The sequence below is a fragment of the Panicum virgatum genome, chromosome 9N (assembly GCF_016808335.1).
Source record: "Panicum virgatum strain AP13 chromosome 9N, P.virgatum_v5, whole genome shotgun sequence".
NCBI classification, from domain to species: Eukaryota; Viridiplantae; Streptophyta; class Magnoliopsida; order Poales; family Poaceae; genus Panicum; species Panicum virgatum.
The window spans coordinates 55,886,879-55,905,231 of NC_053153.1; the positions used below are offsets into that span (position 1 = coordinate 55,886,879).

The 18,353-nt window shown below is 47.5% G+C and overlaps 3 protein-coding genes and 1 long non-coding RNA gene across 4 annotated transcripts; 3 read left to right on the top strand and 1 right to left on the bottom strand.

Moving 5' to 3' along the window:
- LOC120687872 lies at positions 1 to 2,597 on the top strand. Its single transcript, XM_039969951.1, has 2 exons — positions 1 to 2,235; positions 2,384 to 2,597. Exons 1-2 carry the CDS (start codon positions 727 to 729, stop codon positions 2,492 to 2,494), a joined length of 1,620 nt encoding a protein of 539 aa, XP_039825885.1. The 5' UTR covers positions 1 to 726; the 3' UTR covers positions 2,495 to 2,597.
- Positions 2,598 to 7,129: 4,532 nt separating this feature from the next.
- Positions 7,130 to 16,192, bottom strand: LOC120691222. Its single transcript, XR_005682155.1, has 2 exons — positions 15,663 to 16,192; positions 7,130 to 7,422 (listed from the first exon to the last, which is right to left on the bottom strand). It is a non-coding gene; the product is annotated as an uncharacterized LOC120691222 (long non-coding RNA).
- Positions 9,646 to 13,272, top strand: LOC120691220 (probable RNA-binding protein 18). The gene is made up of 6 exons (XM_039974241.1): positions 9,646 to 10,001; positions 11,835 to 11,975; positions 12,162 to 12,234; positions 12,317 to 12,390; positions 12,489 to 12,615; positions 12,704 to 13,272. The coding sequence occupies exons 2-6, from the start codon at positions 11,914 to 11,916 to the stop codon at positions 13,001 to 13,003; spliced, it is 636 nt and encodes a 211-aa protein (XP_039830175.1). The 5' UTR covers positions 9,646 to 10,001; positions 11,835 to 11,913; the 3' UTR covers positions 13,004 to 13,272.
- A 734-nt stretch (positions 16,193 to 16,926) lies between the features above and the next one.
- LOC120687698 lies at positions 16,927 to 18,089 on the top strand. The gene has a single exon (XM_039969723.1). The coding sequence runs from the start codon at positions 16,988 to 16,990 to the stop codon at positions 17,687 to 17,689; it is 702 nt and encodes a 233-aa protein (XP_039825657.1). The 5' UTR covers positions 16,927 to 16,987; the 3' UTR covers positions 17,690 to 18,089.
- Positions 18,090 to 18,353: the final 264 nt, after the last annotated feature.

Consider the following 18,353-nt stretch of genomic DNA (forward strand, 5'->3'; position numbering starts at 1 on the left):
CGCCGTGCATTGGGCCTAGTGTATGGCCAGCCGATAATAGTCATTACCTTTTAACAAATTTCAACTAAAACTCTTTTTTTCCAATCTGATTCTGACTTGCAGCGAAGTTTGAATGATCAAGAGCAATTGATCCTGGTGTGCCACACCACATTACACTTCTTCACTTTGCATGAATGATAAGATGGTGTAGTGATTTGGGTGCACACGAATTAAAGATCATGTCATTTTTCATTAAACCATTAGGAATATCGTGAGCCATCAGGGACTCAGTTTTCTATAATGTCCCTGGGAAGAATGGACTAGATTTTCTTCAAGTATCTAAAAAATCGTTCATGTAAATGTGGGGATTTTGTATTCTAGAGTATTATTTAGAAAAAGTTCTCTCTCTCTCTCTCTCTCTCTCTCTCTCTCTCTCCAACAGTCTGGAGTATGGGCTGGTCAACAGTAACTAGCTCCGGAGAAGGAAGATCGTCCAAGAAAGGTGATGCGGGGCTCCGGTGAAGGATGGAAGATCCAAGAAAGGTGGTGCGTCCATTGACCAGAGAAATCTAGCTATGCATGCAGACATGCTTGGCCTCCGATCCACAACGAACAAAACGACCAGCCACACAATTAATCATCTCGTTATATTAAAGATGAGCACGGTTAGCATTCTAACCTTTTTTAGAAACTAATCCATCTGCCATTGCGATCCGCTAGGCTTGCTTGATCCACCGGGGCATTGGCATGAGGGGAGGAGCTGGAGAGAAGCTCCACCACAAGGAGGCCAATGTCGCGCACGGCGCCGCAGCCGTGTACGGCGGCGCGGGGAAGGGGGCGGCCAAGTCCTCTTTCCTGTATGGCCTCTTCCTCTACGTCGTCCTGCCGGTGCTGGTCCTGTACTTCGTCGTCATCGCCGCGTCGCAGTTCTACAACCCGCGGTGCTCGCCGGAGGGCAACGTGGTCATGGCGGCGGGCCATTTCATGGTGGCCAATAAGCCCAACGTTTCGTCGTTGAACGCTTCTTCGTCCTCAGCTCCTCGTCCTCCACCGGCGGCGGCCAAGGCGGCGAGGGTGGTAACGGCGGAGGAAGCGCCCACCGGGCTGCGCCACATCGTGTTCGGCATCGGCGCGTCGGCGTCGCTGTGGCAGAGCCGGAAGGAGTACATCAAGCTGTGGTGGCGGCCGGGGAGGATGCGCGGGTTCGTGTGGATGGACCGGCCCGTGCAGGAGTTCTACTCCAAGAGCTCCCGCACGGGGCTCCCGGCGATCATGGTGAGCTCGGACACGTCCAAGTTCCCCTACACCCACGGCGCGGGCAGCCGGTCGGCGCTCCGGATCTCGCGCATCGTCTCCGAGACGTTCCGGCTGGGGCTCCCCGGCGTGCGGTGGTTCGTGATGGGCGACGACGACACGGTGTTCCTGCCGGAGAACCTGGTGCACGTGCTGTCGCAGTTCGACCACCGGCAGCCGTACTACATCGGGTCGCCGTCGGAGAGCCACATCCAGAACCTCATCTTCTCGTACGGCATGGCGTTCGGCGGCGGCGGGTTCGCCATCAGCCGCGCGCTGGCGGAGGAGCTGGCCAAGATGCAGGACGGGTGCCTGCACCGGTACCCCGCGCTGTACGGCAGCGACGACCGCATCCACGCGTGCATGTCGGAGCTGGGCGTGCCGCTGACCCGGCACCCGGGGTTCCACCAGTGCGACCTGTGGGGCGACGTGCTGGGGCTGCTGGGCGCGCACCCGGTGGCGCCGCTGGTGACGCTGCACCACCTCGACTTCTTGGAGCCGGTGTTCCCGTCGACGCCGTCGCGGGCCGGGGCGCTGCGGCGGCTGTTCGACGGGCCGGTGCGGCTGGACTCGGCGGCGGTGGCGCAGCAGTCGGTGTGCTACGACCGGGCGCACCAGTGGACGGTGTCCGTGTCGTGGGGGTTCGCGGTGATGGTGGTGCGCGGGGTGCTGTCGCCGCGGGAGATGGAGACGCCGATGCGCAGCTTCCTCAACTGGTACAAGCGCGCCGACTACACGGCCTACTCCTTCAACACGCGGCCGGTGGCGCGGCAGCCGTGCCAGAAGCCGCACGTCTACTACATGCGGGGGAGCCGGATGGAGCGCCGCCGGAACGTGACGGTGACGGAGTACGAGCGCCACCGGGTGAAGCACCCCGCCTGCCGGTGGCGCATCGCCGACCCCGGCGCGCTGCTCGACCACATCGTCGTGCACAAGAAGCCCGACCCCGACCTCTGGAAGAGGGTACGTGCGTTCCTTGCGTATTTATTTATTATTAATTACCTGTCTGAATTTCATTATGATAAATCGATCGTTGATATTGTTTCTTTAAAAAAAAATTACACGATACAACTCAGACACCATATAACCTACATGTGCTGTGTGTGTGCAGTCGCCGAGGAGGAACTGCTGCAGGGTGCTTTCGTCGCCGAAGAAAGGCAAGGACCGGTCGATGACCATCGACGTCGGCGTGTGCAGGGACGGCGAGTTCGCCAAGGTCTAATTGGTTAGGTCAGCAGGGTCATTATGTATGTGTATATATAGTGTGCATAAATATATCACACACGGAATCCTTCTATTATACTATATATTAATTAACACATTATATTGCTGGGATAGATGGGAGCAGTGTCTTGGCCAGCCTAACGCCTAATTTCTTGTGCATCTGGCTTGCTTGATTTTTGCAGTGGTGGTGTGGATTAGGAGAGGAATTAGCAGCGGCACGAGGGGGCCCAGTCGGAGCTCCAGTGTATCCTCCTGCGGGTACACCGGCCAGTCTCGGCGGACCGGGCTCGTCGTCAGGTCCGCATCGCATGATCAAACCGTGTGCGTGCGTGCCGACGGGTGTGACAAGTGCTCGCTCCATTTTGAGTTAGCTAGTAGTAATCGCTATAGTGTAACGACACTCTGGATGATGCTTAACTACTTGTTGAGTACAGTACGTGTGTTTGGTACGTTTGATGTCATCATCTGCCGGGGACGGTTCAGTTGGTGGTTAGCCGCAAACGAAGGATGATCGATCGACCGTGTCAAAAGGAACAAAAACAGAATCTATACAGAGCTTAATTAGACCATATATACACATCTGTCAGAGCTCCTGGGATACACATCTGTATACCAGGATAATGACACTTGTGCTCTCTGTTCTTAGTCTTTGGAGACAATCGACCACCTGCTGGTATGCTACTCGTTCTCTAAGGAGATTTGGTTTCTTCTCCTACGAAAGCTTGGTTGGCATTCGCCGGCTCCTGGGCCCGAGGTGAACAGATTGGTCGACTGGTGGAGTGATGCCAGAAAAAGAATTTGAAAGGATGATAGACAAGGTCACAAGGTTTCGATTGCTTGTTGGTGTTTGACCTGCTGGATACTTTGGAAGGAAAGGAACATCAAGACTTTTGATCGTAATGGCAGAACTTCGGTTCAGGTTGTAGACGTCTTAGCAGATGAGGCTTTGTGCTGGTTTCAGGCAGGCTTCAGACGCCTAGCACCTATTGTGCTCGCCTTAGGTAGGTCGACAAGTGGCGCCCTATTAAAAATGTAACGCTTTAGAGCAAAAAGGGTTTGTTTCATGTCTCTGAAACAAACCCATGTACTTGTATTTCAAACTCTTCTCTTAATGAAAAACGTGCTCAGGCACGGTCGCGAAAAAAAATCTGGAGAGCTCCTTTTGAATAGCGGATGTCGTGATGTAATATCTATTGGGGCTGGCATCAGGGCGCCAGCTTTGCACCGTGTGGGCAAGGTAGACCTACCACATTATGTATAGTGTGGCTTTTTGAAGTTTTGCTGTGGTCTGGTATTTCGCTAGTTAGTTTACCATGCAGCGTGTGCTAGATGTTGATGTGATTATAATTTGATTCAAAATTATCTATTGGCATTTATTTAAAAGAACCAAATTAAAAGACAATATGAAAGACATATGGCATGTTCATAGAACCAACTTGACATACGCAATGAATCACCCACCACCGAATAACCAAGTGACTTCGAGACGACATCACCACCCTTCTCCCACAGACAACTAAGAGGTACCATGACAACACAAGACATCCAACCCAAATACTACTTGCGTCGCCCCCAGAAGGGCGACTCCGGCGGACCTTCGCCTGACGCCGCCAGAGACCCCCCCCCCCTCCTCCTCCGGCCATCTAGCCGGTGTTAACGAGGAGCGGGGGTCTACCTGCTTCATCAGATCTTTAGATCTGTTTTTTTTAGGTTTCTTTTTCCCTTTCGTCCTCTAGAATAATTAGGCTAGGGCTTGACTTGTCGTTTCGATGTTTTCGATCTGGCTTTCTATTTTGTCCTGAATTTCCTCCATGCTATACGTCGTTTTCTCCGATGGCAGTGTGTTCCTCATAGAGGGATCGAGGTATGTTGGCCTAGTCCTCTTTGAGGGGGATTGGATCTATTTTCTCCTTCGGTGGAATCATCTTTTTGGCCGCTGGTATTACCACTGGCGGTGGTAGATTTGTCCTTCTGGCAGCCCTTGATGATGGCTAATGGCGATGTCGGATCTTATGGTCGGTTCAACCTTCAGAAAATATGGCTGATGTGTTTTTGGCGCCCTTTACTCCCTACAGTGGTTGAGCATTATGCACCTCTTCTGCGGTCTCCACGATTGTGGAGTTTTCTGTTGGTGGAAATTGCGATTTTTGTGGCCGGATCTGGTGAAGTTTCATGGCGATGAAGTTTTCTGAAGCAGTGGACTTCACCGGATGCAAGGAAGATGAAGTACATGGACCTAGTGGCATGCTTCAATGCAATTTTATTTTATGTTCAAGTCTCAGTTGTAAAAGAGGTTCTATTTTAATGAAATATGATCCCTTTCTAAAAAAAAAGACATCCAACCCAAATAATTTGTATATGAAGTTACATACTAAAATCATGCTATTTACCAACCTGGGAAGTGGGAAGCTTTGGAAAAACACTACAACTTCAGCATCCAAAATCCATTGATAGAATAATAGCTCTGAATTTGAGCAAAATCTGATTGACAATTCAACCTGGCAACTTCAAAAGTTCAAATCTACCAACCCATATGCCTATGAATCACGACATTTGGACAGCCGATAGAACACTTTGTTTCCTCCAAAGGTTGATGCAATAACCTGACTTCTTTTAACCACAAAACAACCAATCCAAATAGTTCAATCCAACTCATATCATATTCTTTACCAATCTAAAAAATTAGAAAAATTACAGCAATGTTGTGTTTGATGGAATAATTTCAGCCTCTATGGTGGTAAACATTAACTTGCTCTATTTTTGCCCCAATTTAGGTTGTCAACTTTAAAATCCATATATGGTAATCCCTACGCAAAAAAAAAGAAAGAAAATTTATAATGGAGAGAGCACATCATCATATACATGGCTCATTCAATGAGTTATTAGGACAACAAAAAACCATTATTCAGAGTTATATCCATCCAAAAATTATATTCTTTAATAATCTAGAAATCTTTGTAAAGTGATAAAAGACTTTTGTATTCACTTATAATAAATTTAAGCCTCTAAGATTCTAGAAAATTGAATTGATTTGTAATTGTCCCAAACTCAACAGAGCAAAAACAAGCAAATGAGCGCAATGTTAACTCTTAATTTACTTGATCACAACTTATGAAATTTCATTAGTAGAAACATGATGAAGTTCTACACAAAAAACTTTGCATTGACTAAAACAAATTCAGCCTATAACATATAGAAAAATGATACCTTAATCTAAAACCTTGTATCGATCAATTTGATAAAATTGCATCTTCTTTCAGTTCTCTGGACACACAATTAATCTAAAACCTTGGATCAGTAGGCAACATGCCTCGGGAACCTCACCTCACAAGATCCTTGTGAGCAAACACAAGAGCATGAGGCAATTGTCCTTCAGTAATCTCGCCCCCTCCTCTTCTCCACCTCCTCCACGCTGTCTTATTCATCCTCCATAGTGTCCACTTGGGCGAAAAGGATGGGGACACATAGAAGGAAAAGAGGTGTTGAAACACACCCAAGCTAATTGATAGTGACCATACTTGAAGGAAGGTAATTATTTGACGAGCATGGCAAAAATTAAAACAAGAAGCTGAGGTGAAAATTGCAGACAAGAAATTGAGGGGGGTTACTATTGGTGGATGAGAAATGAGGACACGAGTTGGATGAACAAATGGTCAACAAACGCTCAATATCAAACCCAAATCTTCCATATTCATAAAATTTAGAAAGAAAATGAATAGTGGCTCTTGTTCACTAGCCATTATTACTTAATAACTTCTCCTCTCACTAGTGATTTAACACTTCCATTCATGAGCTATACCTCAAAATGATTTAAATCCACATCAGCAAATAACAACTTCAACTAACTTCCATAAGGTGGAACATATATGATGAGGCTAAGGCTTCCCGCTTCCGTATGTTTTAAAGGTGAACTGATCATGCTATTGTCATTCATATCAGTCATATGTCAACAAAATACCAACAAGAAAAACAACTAAAGTGATCAATAAATATCTGAATTGACTATGTACCATGTCATTTCTAGCTTTATCTGAACAGTAATGTACTAGGAAAAAGTCAAAATAAAAATGTTAGAGCTATACGTCTTGTGCATATAAATTGGGTGATACATGCAGGTGATCCATCACCCATACCATTGGAAAAAAATTGTCTGCTTAAATATTAGGATAATTCACTAACAAATTCTTAGCAAAAAAAAAATGGTAGCCAAGATATTTTTTCTTCATGTGCTTCTTGCTCTTTCGGTGAGTGTTGCCACTATGATCAATATTCAACCGTCCTCGCCAGCTAATATCGCTGCTACCATTAAACAGGCTTACTCCATTACAAATTGTAGGTTGTTTTTATTTTTCAAGATTCATAATTTGGAATTGAAGAAGTGCCACATACTTCCTCTAACCCTTTTTATTGGTCACTCTCGGGGACGTGATCCCCTCATAATAATCACGGTTTCCCTAAATGTTACTCCCTCCGTTCTGAATTGTAGGGCATTCTAGAATTCAAAATTTATTCACAAATATAAAATATTCTAGGTTGAGAGTGGACTTAACTTAATTATGCATCATTTTTAGGTTTTTTCCAACAGAAAGACGTGCATACAACCATGTAGAGGAGGTGCATGGGAAATGAAGTATTTTTAGAAAAGAGAATATATTTCAATATTCCAGCCTCTGCATGAAATTATGCACATAGCTGTATGTTATTATACACAAGTACGTCCCAAGCTCAAAGAAAAGAGTTCCAGTCTCAAACACAAGTCCAAAATCACCGAAAAGCAATTCTATTACTAAAAGACCATCCATTTGAGGCAAAGATCTCCATAGACGTGGTCTCAAGCACACAAAAACCGACAAGAACGTGAGGTCTGTCATCCTCCTTCTGCAGCAACGCCCAAAAATGGATCCAGTGAGTTTCTTGGAAGATAACCTTGAGAGGAGTAACAACTCGAAAGTGGTTAAAAACCATGTCATTTCTACTTAACCAAATTGTCCAACATAAGGCAGATGCTCCAACCAAAATTTTGTACATAAGTTCCTTGTTAATCCCATGCAACTACCCATTAAACATATGAAAGATGCTCACTGGTGGCGAAATATTAAAAGATACTTGTACAATCCTCCAGATAATTCTAGTCATTTGACGGTCAAAGAAAAGATGTTGAATGGTTTATCCAGACTACAAAAACAACACTTTATACTTCCCCTCCATTGTCGACGAGCTAGATTATCTTTGGTTAGAACTGCTTTTTTTGTAAATACCAGATAAAAATCTTAATTTTTAAAGGCAGTTTTAACTTCCAGATCAAATTTTTGTGCGGTGCAGGTAGACGAGCAATCAATATTGTAAATGAAGTATTTAGTGACCAAATAGAGTCATAATACTTAATAATTATATGTAGGAGAGTCTTTTCTACACAGTTATAATTTGTCCTAAAAACTTCTGAATCTCCTATATTTCATAACGGAAGAAGAGTACGCCGAAAGAGTGTCTCTCTCGAACTCGCGGGAAAGTTCAAAATAAATTTTACGCATTTTGCCGAAATTTGGGTACGCCGACTGCCGAAGGATTTGTTTTCTATGGGCCCTGCCCCTGAATCTGGGGATTCAGATCGCCTGCAGTCGCGGTCTTCGACTGCAGCCGGCAGTCACGCCGATCCCACCGTCGGCCAGCAATCCTACGGTGCCTCCCACGATGGCTCTCCTGCCCGCTCGCTCAGCTCGGCTCGCTCGCGATTTTCAGAGATAAAACTCGCCCACGGCTCTGCAGACGGCTTGCTTCCCCTTCACCACCCTCTTCTCCTCCTCCACCACCGGAATCCCCACCAGGCACCGCCACCTCTCCATCCCCTTGGCCTGCCCCGAGGTGCCCAGCGCTCATGGCCGCCGGCGCCGCGCCAGACCTAGAGACACCGCGTTGCGCCCGCCTCGTCCACGGGCCAGCCGGTCATAATCGGGGGCGCCCTCGTCGGCGCGCACGCCGCGCTGCGCTCCACAGATGACCTCTTCCTCACGGAGCAGGAGGCCGCCGGGGATGGGCTGGTTGCCGCCGGCATCAGCGCCGCTGGACCCATCCACGGAGAGCCATCAGCGCCGCTGGACCCATCAGCGCCGCTGCATCGACGGCGTGGCATAGCGTCGGCGTCTTGGAGAGCGAGCTCGAGCTGCCGCTTGAGGAAGGCATTGTTGCTGCTTTCTTCCCTATGAGAACTCTTCTTTTCTTGCAAGAACGGAGCACAACAGAGCAGCTCCCTGCTTCTTGATGCTACCAGAAATAGCTGTGAAATTGAAGCTCTTCTTTCTGTTGGTTTTGATTTTTTGTTGTTTGTAGATTAAAGAACACCACTGAAGATCTTTGCTAGCAGCAGAATTGATTCATGTAATGCTAAAGCTTCAGAAAGCTACGAATGCTGGTGGAATTGAAACAAACTAGACAGCCACGAAGAACTTTGCCCCATGCCGGCTGCCTGCCTGCCTGGTTCTGCTCCGCCTTGCTCCGAGTCAGCGGCCCGGTGTCCGCGCCATGCGCCGCCTCGCACTGCGCCTGCACCAAGCTCCGGCCGTGGAGAGCGGCTAGAGCGTCACGCCGGCCTACTGCCGGAGTGCCGGCCTGCACCAAGCTCCGGCCGTGGAGAGCGGCTAGAGTGTCACGCCGGACTACTGCCGGAGTCCCCGCGGCACCGGCCAAGCTAGCCATCCATCCGTGCCGTAGGCCGCCCTCGACGAGCTCGCCTGAGCTGAGCTCGCTCGCGCTGGATTCTTTGAGGCTGAGCTCCGCCTCGCCCGCGCTCTTGCCCGCTGCATCGAGCAAGCAAAGTTGGTGGTCTCCCTTGCAATCGTGGTGCCCCTGGGCTTGTCTGGCGCGGCGCCGGCGGCCATGAGCGCTGGGCACCTCGGGGCAGGCCAAGGGGATGGAGAGGTGGCGGTGCCTGGTGGGGATTCCGGTGGTGGAGGAGGAGAAGAGGGTGGTGAAGGGAAAGCAAGCCGTCTGCAGAGCCGTGGGCGAGTTTTATCTCTGAAAATCGCGAGCGAGCCGAGCTGAGCGAGCGGGCAAGAGAGCCATCGTGGGAGGCACCGTAGGATTGCTGGCCGACGGTGGGATCGGCGTGACTGCCGGCTGCAGTCGAAGACCGCGACTGCACGCGATCTGAATCCGAATCTGGGCGAGCAAAACGTTCGCAGCACAGAAGTCCTTTCCCCATCGCGAGCTCGTCCCCTCTCGCCGCCGCCACCTGCTCGCGAGCTCGTACCCTCTCATCGCCCCGGCCCCCGCGGATCCCCCACCGGCCGCTCCTCAAGTCCGCGGCAGCCGCTCCCTCTCTCGGCCCAGTGGAGCTGAGATCCGCACGGCCCCGACTCGGTTCATCTCCTCCCTTACTCTTCCTTTCCCTTCTCTCGGACTCTCTCCTCCCTTGCTCTTCCTTCCCTGGAGACGACGACTGGGCGAGCGGCGGCGCCATTTGTCCTGTCTTCGCCCAGCCCTTTGCCGGCGACGAGCGCATCCTCCAGGTATGCCGGCCCCTTCTCTTTCCTTCCGCTGTGCGAGACGGAGCACCCCAAACCCTAACAAAACTATTTGTATTCAGATCTGAATCCAGCTACAATAGATTACCTACTGACTTCGATTTCGTTTGCAAGAATTATCGGGTGTGCATAGTCCTATGCTGGGTTCGCCCAGACCCCAGATGACCGTTTTGCAGATGATTCAATGTTTTGTTAGAGATTCCTAGTGCAACCTGAAGATCAATGTTTTCAAATCATATTATCGAACCTAGTCGTAAGACCACCGATAAGATGATTAGTCGTCGATCAGCTCGATTAGCCGAGTCTAGTTGATCCTAGTCGTAGTCTAGTCGTCCTGTATATTCTATGATCTTTGCTACACATATCGGATCCATATTCCATATAGTATGTTATTTAAAGTATATATTAATATAATGTTGATGGTCAGATACTCAGATGGTCACTAACTTTGTAATGAGTTTTAATTTGTGAATTAGATCAAAAGAGCACTAGACTAGAGCTAAGACAACAACAAGATAGACGAGATACACTGACCTTCAGGAAAAATATTGCTGCAAAATCAAAACTCCAAAGTATCCAAACACAAAAAATCAGATTGGCAAGTTGTTGCTGCAGAAATAACAAATTACCTGCCCAAAAATTGTCCTAGCAAAAAGTTGCTGCACACTAAAACTAGTCGTCCTCACGCTAATCGAACGACTAATCGTGGTTAGTCGACAATTAGTCGGACGACTAGAGTTCTAGTCGAGGTAATCAAGTCAGTGGCCCTTATCGGTAGCGGCTGACCGATAAGAGCGATTAGTCACGACTAATCGCGATTAGTCGGACGACTTAAAAACATTGCTGAAGATTGATGGTTTTCTGTTAACAAGAGACAGCATGTTCCTCAAAACCAAAATTAGTGAATGACACTTCCTCCTCCTACACATAGCTATCCCTTTGCTTTGCTGAATAGTGAAGACCCTCCTGCACATGTGGCCATTGGTGCCCGCTCTAATGCCATTAGCCTCTGTCACAACTGCCTGCTTTGCTTGCCTTGGCCTTTTTTTAGCCACTGTCGCTAGCGGCACTTCCTGACTCATCAGTCATCACAGCTGATGTCGTGCTGCCCACTGAAACCACCAACGTCTTATTATCTTCCTGTGCCTGGTAGCGGCACTGTCACAACCAGTTTCCACTAAATGTCACCCCTGCCTCTGGCCTTCCCTAACCCTGCCCCACTCCCTGTGGGTCATCCATTGTAATCCTAATCGTAAATCTTGAACATAATATACATTTGGCACATGTTCACTGTCCAACTATCTAGCTAGCATTCAGTTGATAGCAATGTTCTTACGGCGTTAAGGCGAGTTGTGGCGAGTCACCACCGCCTAGCCGCCTAGGCGGGCTAAGGCGACGCCTAGGCGGGCTAAAACGCCTAGGCGGGCCAAAACAGAGGAGCGCCTTGTCGCCTAGGCGATGCCTAGGCGACGCCATAAGAACACTGGTTGATAGTAAAAGCCTACATTTTTTTGAAGACCGGTGATGTGTAAGGATAACATTATAACAGTGTTGCAGATACATAATGTATGTTTTTGTTTGTATTTAATATTTTGGATGATTTGGATAGTATGATAGCTTGTAGTTCACATAAAGTTGTCTGTAAAAAAACCTATTGCTATGTTGCATTGCTTATCTCAAAATATATGATTGGACACCTGGTTAGATTCTCTAATGGTATTTCTCACCCATACTTGCTTGAGATTCATCTTCCCACTTGTGGATTAGCACTCATTTTACTTATATCTCTAGTTTGATTTTGTTGCCTTTTCTTTGCAGTGTCACTCTCTCTGGCGATCCCTCGAGTAGGGTTCTTAAACTTTTGATTGAACTGTGAATTGTACGGATTACATGATGCATGCGTGAACTTCTTCAGGCTAAGAGAAGTGGAGAGTTCCAGCTCTGGTTCTTGTGTCTAGGGTGAGTATTTTTTGCCCCCCATATTGTTTGGAGGTTCTGTTTGCACACATGAATGTAGACGTTAAATTTTTGAGGTTTGCAGAGATAAGTTTAATTATGTTAATAGTACAATTTGGATTTCTGCTTGAATCTATTGATGCTATATCTAGTTTATTGTTTGATACTAAACATGTGATTTCATTGTAGCCTTGTGATTTGGTGTGCTCTGTTAAATAATCAACCTTCTCTGAATTGGAAATCGTGGCTGCAACACCCAATGGTATGTTGGCCTGACCGAATCAGAAGATAGCTGGTTATAAAGCTTTGGTGGATTCTAAGTTTCTAACCAGATTGAGTTGCAGGATGTTAAAGGTCTTCAGGGAGATAAGGCGGAGGGTAGGCTCTATATTGGGAATCTGGACTTCAGGATATCAGAGTGGGTTACTTATTTCTTGTGTATCTAGTTGCACTTTGCTTCATGGTTCGCCCTCACCCTTGTGTTCTGCAAACCAACATTGTGATGTTATTTTTCAGGTCCGACATTATCAAGATGTTTTCCCCGTTTGGAAAGATTACAGCTGAGGATTTCTTGTGGCACACACGTGGCCCAAAGCGTGGAGAACCCCGGGGCTATGCTTTTGTACAATACACTACTAAGGAGGTAAGAGTAGTATCCATTTCCTGTGTCAAATGACAATTGGCTATCTTGTTCTCAGTTCTCACCTTTGCCACCTGAAGTAAGCATGCAGGAAGCTCAGTTAGCAAAGGAAAAGATGAATGGCAAGTTAGTCTGTGGACGTCCAATGGTGGTTCACCTGGCTAGTGAAAAAAGCTCTCTGGACTCTAGTCATTCGCATAGAGCACTCAAAGACAAGAAAGTGACAGGTGGTTCAGCAATCAGATCAGCACAAACTGATCGAGCTGCAAAGATAGCTGCCATAAAAAACAAGTTAAAATCCCTGGAGGAAGAAGGATGCAGCACAAAAAGACCAAGACTCACACCAAATGGCTTGACAGGCACCAGCAAACACTCTCATAAGAAGTTTTGAGTTGACTTTTTGAGCTCTTAAGAATGATGGGAGCTTCTGCCCTCTCACGCTTGTGACACTTCTATAGCTGCTCCCATTAGCTTTAGGAAGTGAGTCAGATCACAGGCGTAACATTTCTCTGTCTATATTTGTACAACAGTTTGTACCAATTACCTGTTTCTGAATCAATTGTCATTTTTATATGGGAATCAGTGTGGAAACTATATTGTGTTGGCACTGATAATGTGGCAGTCTGAATATAAGTTAATTGTTGCTGGCTTGCTGCTATACATGCCAATGCTCTCCGAAAAAGTTTGCATGTCCGTGTTTCTGTATCAATGAACTGCTTATATTTACACACGACCTACATGAAAGTAGAACAGAACCCACAGCAGTCTTCACACTGCTACCTGAAAGCAGATCGGTGTCCAACAAACTTTGTGTTACCATATGCTTTCACAACGACCTATCCTATAATCTTTACATGTACTGCATTTCAACTTCTACTGAATTGGTTTTGCTCAAAGGTACACATTAATGCATGGTATTCGATATTGATTTATATCATCTGCTTGGTTCAAATAGAGAATCTTAACAGTTACTCTTTTTGAAACCAGGCAGATGCTATTGAAGCTGAATACATATCAATATCAAATGTAAGTGCGGAGTAGCATTAGGTGAAAATCTCTTATGTATTATGTTTTTATACCATATATAACGTATCCTGAAACCTATAGTGCTCATTTTCTTGAAAACATCCAGGTATAATTGTACTATTACTCCCTCCATTCCAAATTGTAGGTAATTTTGGCAAACCTAGATACATAATGTTTATCTAGGTGCATAGCAAAATCTATGTATCTAGATTTGTCAAAACAACCTACAATTTGGAACGGAGGGAGTACTCTCCAATTGCAGTGACAGCTATATAAGTTGTTTGGACATTTGCATGATATATAAGGTAACACTTTGAATCAAAATAGTTAATATCATTGAATTACTTTTCATGAAGAATCTTAGTCAGTGTAACACCAGTTTCATATTGTCAACTGAGATGTTTTTCAATATTGGTAGTCCAAACAAAAAATGTTGATTGGCCTTATATGTTTGCAATTGCTTGGAGCAGTTGAAGCCATCCTTAGTTTTGTTGCTCTGGTTTATGTTTGCTGTGGTATAATGATGCCGTCATTGACATCCATGTAGTCCAGGGTCATATTCTGAATGATGATTCATTCTTAGAGTAAAAGGTTCTCCAAATCTATGTTGCTGGAAAGCTAAGATATGTGGGGACAAAATGTGCTGTAGTGCTCGACAAAATATAATCCGAAGTTCAGAATCTGTCATATTGTGGTCGACAGTAATTGATACATAGTTGCTCTGTCTAGTCTGTTCCTAAGTTTTGGAACAAGGACCACCGATCAATGATAGAACAGCAGCAAAGTCATTCATGTCTCTACCTGGCAAAACTGTCATTTCTGTACCACTTATCATGAAACCATTTAGATAGTGCAGTATCGTTTATTCATTGTTGATTTTGTGATATCATGCACATCATTATTGTGCTGGAGCCTAAACAATTGCATTACAACTGAATTGTTAACTTTATTGTCCTTTTTCTTCAATTAGAAAGTGTGGCTTCAAAAGTTTGTGAAGATAATCTGTTCAGAAGTGTTGAGAAGATAGCCCCCATTTTCTATTCATAATCAGTATTCTGAGGTAACTTACATTCCATGCCAAGTTAGATAATGTAGATAATTCTCTTTCCATTTCCAGACTACTGTTGTTCTGCTAAGGTTCCTTCCCATTTCAACCGGTCCTTGCTCCTTAAATTCCTCGGAGTTGTCTTTACCAACTGGGATGCTTAGAATCTCCAGAAAAACTTGGATGCTTAGAGTTAACATAAAGTGTCTAGACATTACCTACCAGAGTAGGCAACTGGGATGCTGATAGTAAATAATAAGAGTTTCTAGCATTACTTCAGTCTGAGAGAAAAGAATGTGGTAGTTTAAGAAAAGAAATAGGAAGTACTTGCAATATTTGTTTTTTACCATGTAAATTTTGCACGAAGCATCTGACGGCTTTTGCATCGCTGAATGTTCATACTACTTCCTACGTGAAGGATTAACAAATTAGTATTTTCTTCCTTCAATTAAAAATTACCCTGGACTGAAATGAATCTGTATTTTTATCATGTACTCCCTCCGTCCCAAAATACTAGTCATCCTAGGAATTTAAAGACAAATTAACAAGAAGGTAAAATGACCATGTTTGCCCCTATATATTATCCATATTTAGCACTAATCGATTTTTACATGCACATGCACTTTCTAAATAGAGTAGGGTGACTTGTTTTTTGGGACAAATTTTGAATCCCAGAATGACAGTATTTTGAGACGGAGGGAGTACATCCCTACACGTTTTCATCTACTTTTTTTTTATGCTTCATTCGCAGGGATACAATTGGTTTGATTTAGGGACTACTTGGTGTAGTCATGTAGCTTAAGCTTAGCAGTTCTACGCGTGCGATCTTTCTTTCGCCTAGTGAACTCTCATCTGCATTAAAACGAGACCATGTGCCTACTTGAGGAGTCAAACCCAGTGTGCTTGCTTTGTGCGCAACATTACAGGTCTACAACACTAACTAAACCCAATTAACAAATGGATGAGCACATCAACACACCTTTGAGGTCTATAGACCGGAGACCTACTGGCTGCCGTAGCCCCATGTCGTTATTGCAGTTCCCCTGGCCGCTTACAGAGACCACTGTCCCCTGTTCAAGGGTCTTGAACCTTGTCTCCCCAGGTCCAGGTTCAAGGAACTCCGTCTCATCCCCCTCCAGAATCTGAACCCGTCTCCCCGGTCAGCTTACACTCCTCCTGCTCCCTGGATTGAATATTGCAGGGGTGTGGCTAGAAACCAGGCGCCACGGCGGCGATGACCGCGCAGAAGATGCCTTGCAGCGGCTTGAAGAGACCGGCTTCACATGCGAGGACCCCTGTTTTTTTTTTCTTGCACGGGATCCTGCCCGGCCGGAACCATACGTTATCTATCTTCCCTGAATTGTTAGATCTGTGATGCAGGAGGGCTGAAGGGCGCTGAGCGTTGCTGTTCCGTCTGGGAGGCTGGCTGGGGCAGCTCGGCATCACATGTAGGAAGGACATGGACATGGCATGGGGGTAGTAGATGCTGCTTGCCGAAATGCTGCCCCGGGTTTTTGTCAGGATTATCTCACCCACCCGACTAATCCCGTATTATTGCTGCCAACATTGATGGCCCTGTCTCGGACGGGTCCGGGAGAGCGCTGCTTGTCAGCACACTATTTTGTCATCTGTCTGGTGCCCTGCCTGGTCCAGTAGGACACAGCATACTAGAGGTGTCAATTGGTAACCATTAGATGCCCTTTCAATCCTCTCTAATTCAAAATTTTGTACTAATTCTCCAAAATCATATCTCAATTTAAAAAACTAGTACAAAATTGTAAACTAAAGAGGATTAGAGGTACACCTAAATATCACCGATTTGCACACTAACAGCATACCAACCATGCATGCTTAGTTTCGGGTGTTCATCAGGCTGATGGAGTACTTCACAGCCAAACTTCTACACTATGGTAGGTAATTCGTATTTTCTTTTTATACCAAGGCAAGATTCAGTTCATTTCACGTGTAGACATGGCATGCCGATTTTTGTGTGAAAATGAGCTGATACAGGCAGTTCCTGAAGAGGAAATGCAGCAGAGAGCAGAATCTAGGGGTTTGGGACCGTGAAAAGCACTGTTTGGACGAGCAAGCGGGCGCGGGGAACAACATGGACACGGCACCGAACGCCTTGTCCACAGACGTCAACTCGTTTGTTCCTTCTCACGCGCCCCCACATCGGCGACCCGCCTACCCCCCTCCCCTATATCATCCTCGTCGCGCCAACTCACTCGCCGCTCGACTCGCCCGGTCGCCCCACACACCTACACCTACACGAACAGAAGCTTCACTTGCTCGCTCTTCTCCATGGAGGCCTCGCCGTCTCGCAGCGACAGCCTCTCCCGCGGCGGATGGCCGCCCAGGTGCAGGGCGCCGTCGTCCTTGGAGCGGCGCCTCGACGTCCACTCCGGCCTCGGCGAGTCGTTCAACAGCTCCACGGCGTCCTTCATCGACATGGACCCGGAGGAGCTGTTCTCGATGCGGTGGACGCCGGACGACGGCGGCCTCGACCTCGACCTCGGCCCGCCCTGCTCCCCGCTGCTGGCCAGCGCCGGGCTCGTCTTCGCCGACGAGGGCCTCCTCCCCCGCGAGCCGAGCGGCATTGCCGCCCGTGACGTCGGCGGCGCGAACAACGCCGACGTGGCGTCGGCGGGCTCGTCCCCGGCGTTCCACACGGCGCGGAGCACGCCGGCCTGCGCGACCGGCTCCGCGCGGCGCCCGGGCGGCTGCGCCGCCAGGCCGCTGCCGGCGGCGCGGAGGCTGCTCCTCCGGTACCTGCGCTTCCTCGTGCCTCTGTACCGCAAGGCGAGGGCGCTGCGGCTGCCGGCGCGGGTGTTCTCGGCGCCGCGGCCCAGGCCGCTGGCCGCCGCGACCCCGGCGCGGCGGTCCACGTCCAGCGCCTCCAGCGCGGCGGAGCACTGGTGCCACGGCAACGCCGACACCGCCGTGCGCGACGCCATCCTGCACTGCAAGAAATCCTTGCTGACCGCTCCTCGCACGGAATGCTGAGCTGCTCAAACGTTCGGCTGGCTCTTCGTTCACCTCTCCGGGACAGGGCATGCAGAGGAATGGGCTCTCCTCTTGCAACAACACTTTTGGCGAAGCAATTCAAGAGGGAAAAAGGATTTCAATCTCCTAGTTTTTCTACCACTCAATTTTGATTTCGACGCATGTACATGCAGTACAGTTGTATACGTTGATGAACTGTGCCCAAGGCAGCCTGACCTTTTGAGGCGATTTAGCTACAGTTTGATGTAATGGTAAGGTGTTCTCCGTGCTCTGCTGTTGCCGTGGCTCTATGCAACTGTGCATGCATCAGGCCAGGGTAAAAGTAGCAGGACGAAAGCATATTATTAGTAGGTGATTAACAGCACCAGCTTGTGGTAAATATGATGCGTTAAACATCTCATCTGTGCCGAGCACAACACTGTTCAGTTCAGTTCAGAATTCAGATCAGATCGGTGGTGCCTAGTACGAAGACCAAAGGCTTTGGCACGCACTGACCGTCCGGACCTTGTGGAAGGAAAGAAATGCGATCGAGTATGTTCCACGGTCCAAGCAGATCCACTGGCCACTGGCGGAGAGGATCAGGCGCGAAGCTGAACTCTTGTCAAAAGCTGGAGGCTGTCACCTCGGTTGCTTGAGTAAAGCTGGCGGTCTTGTTTAGATGCGA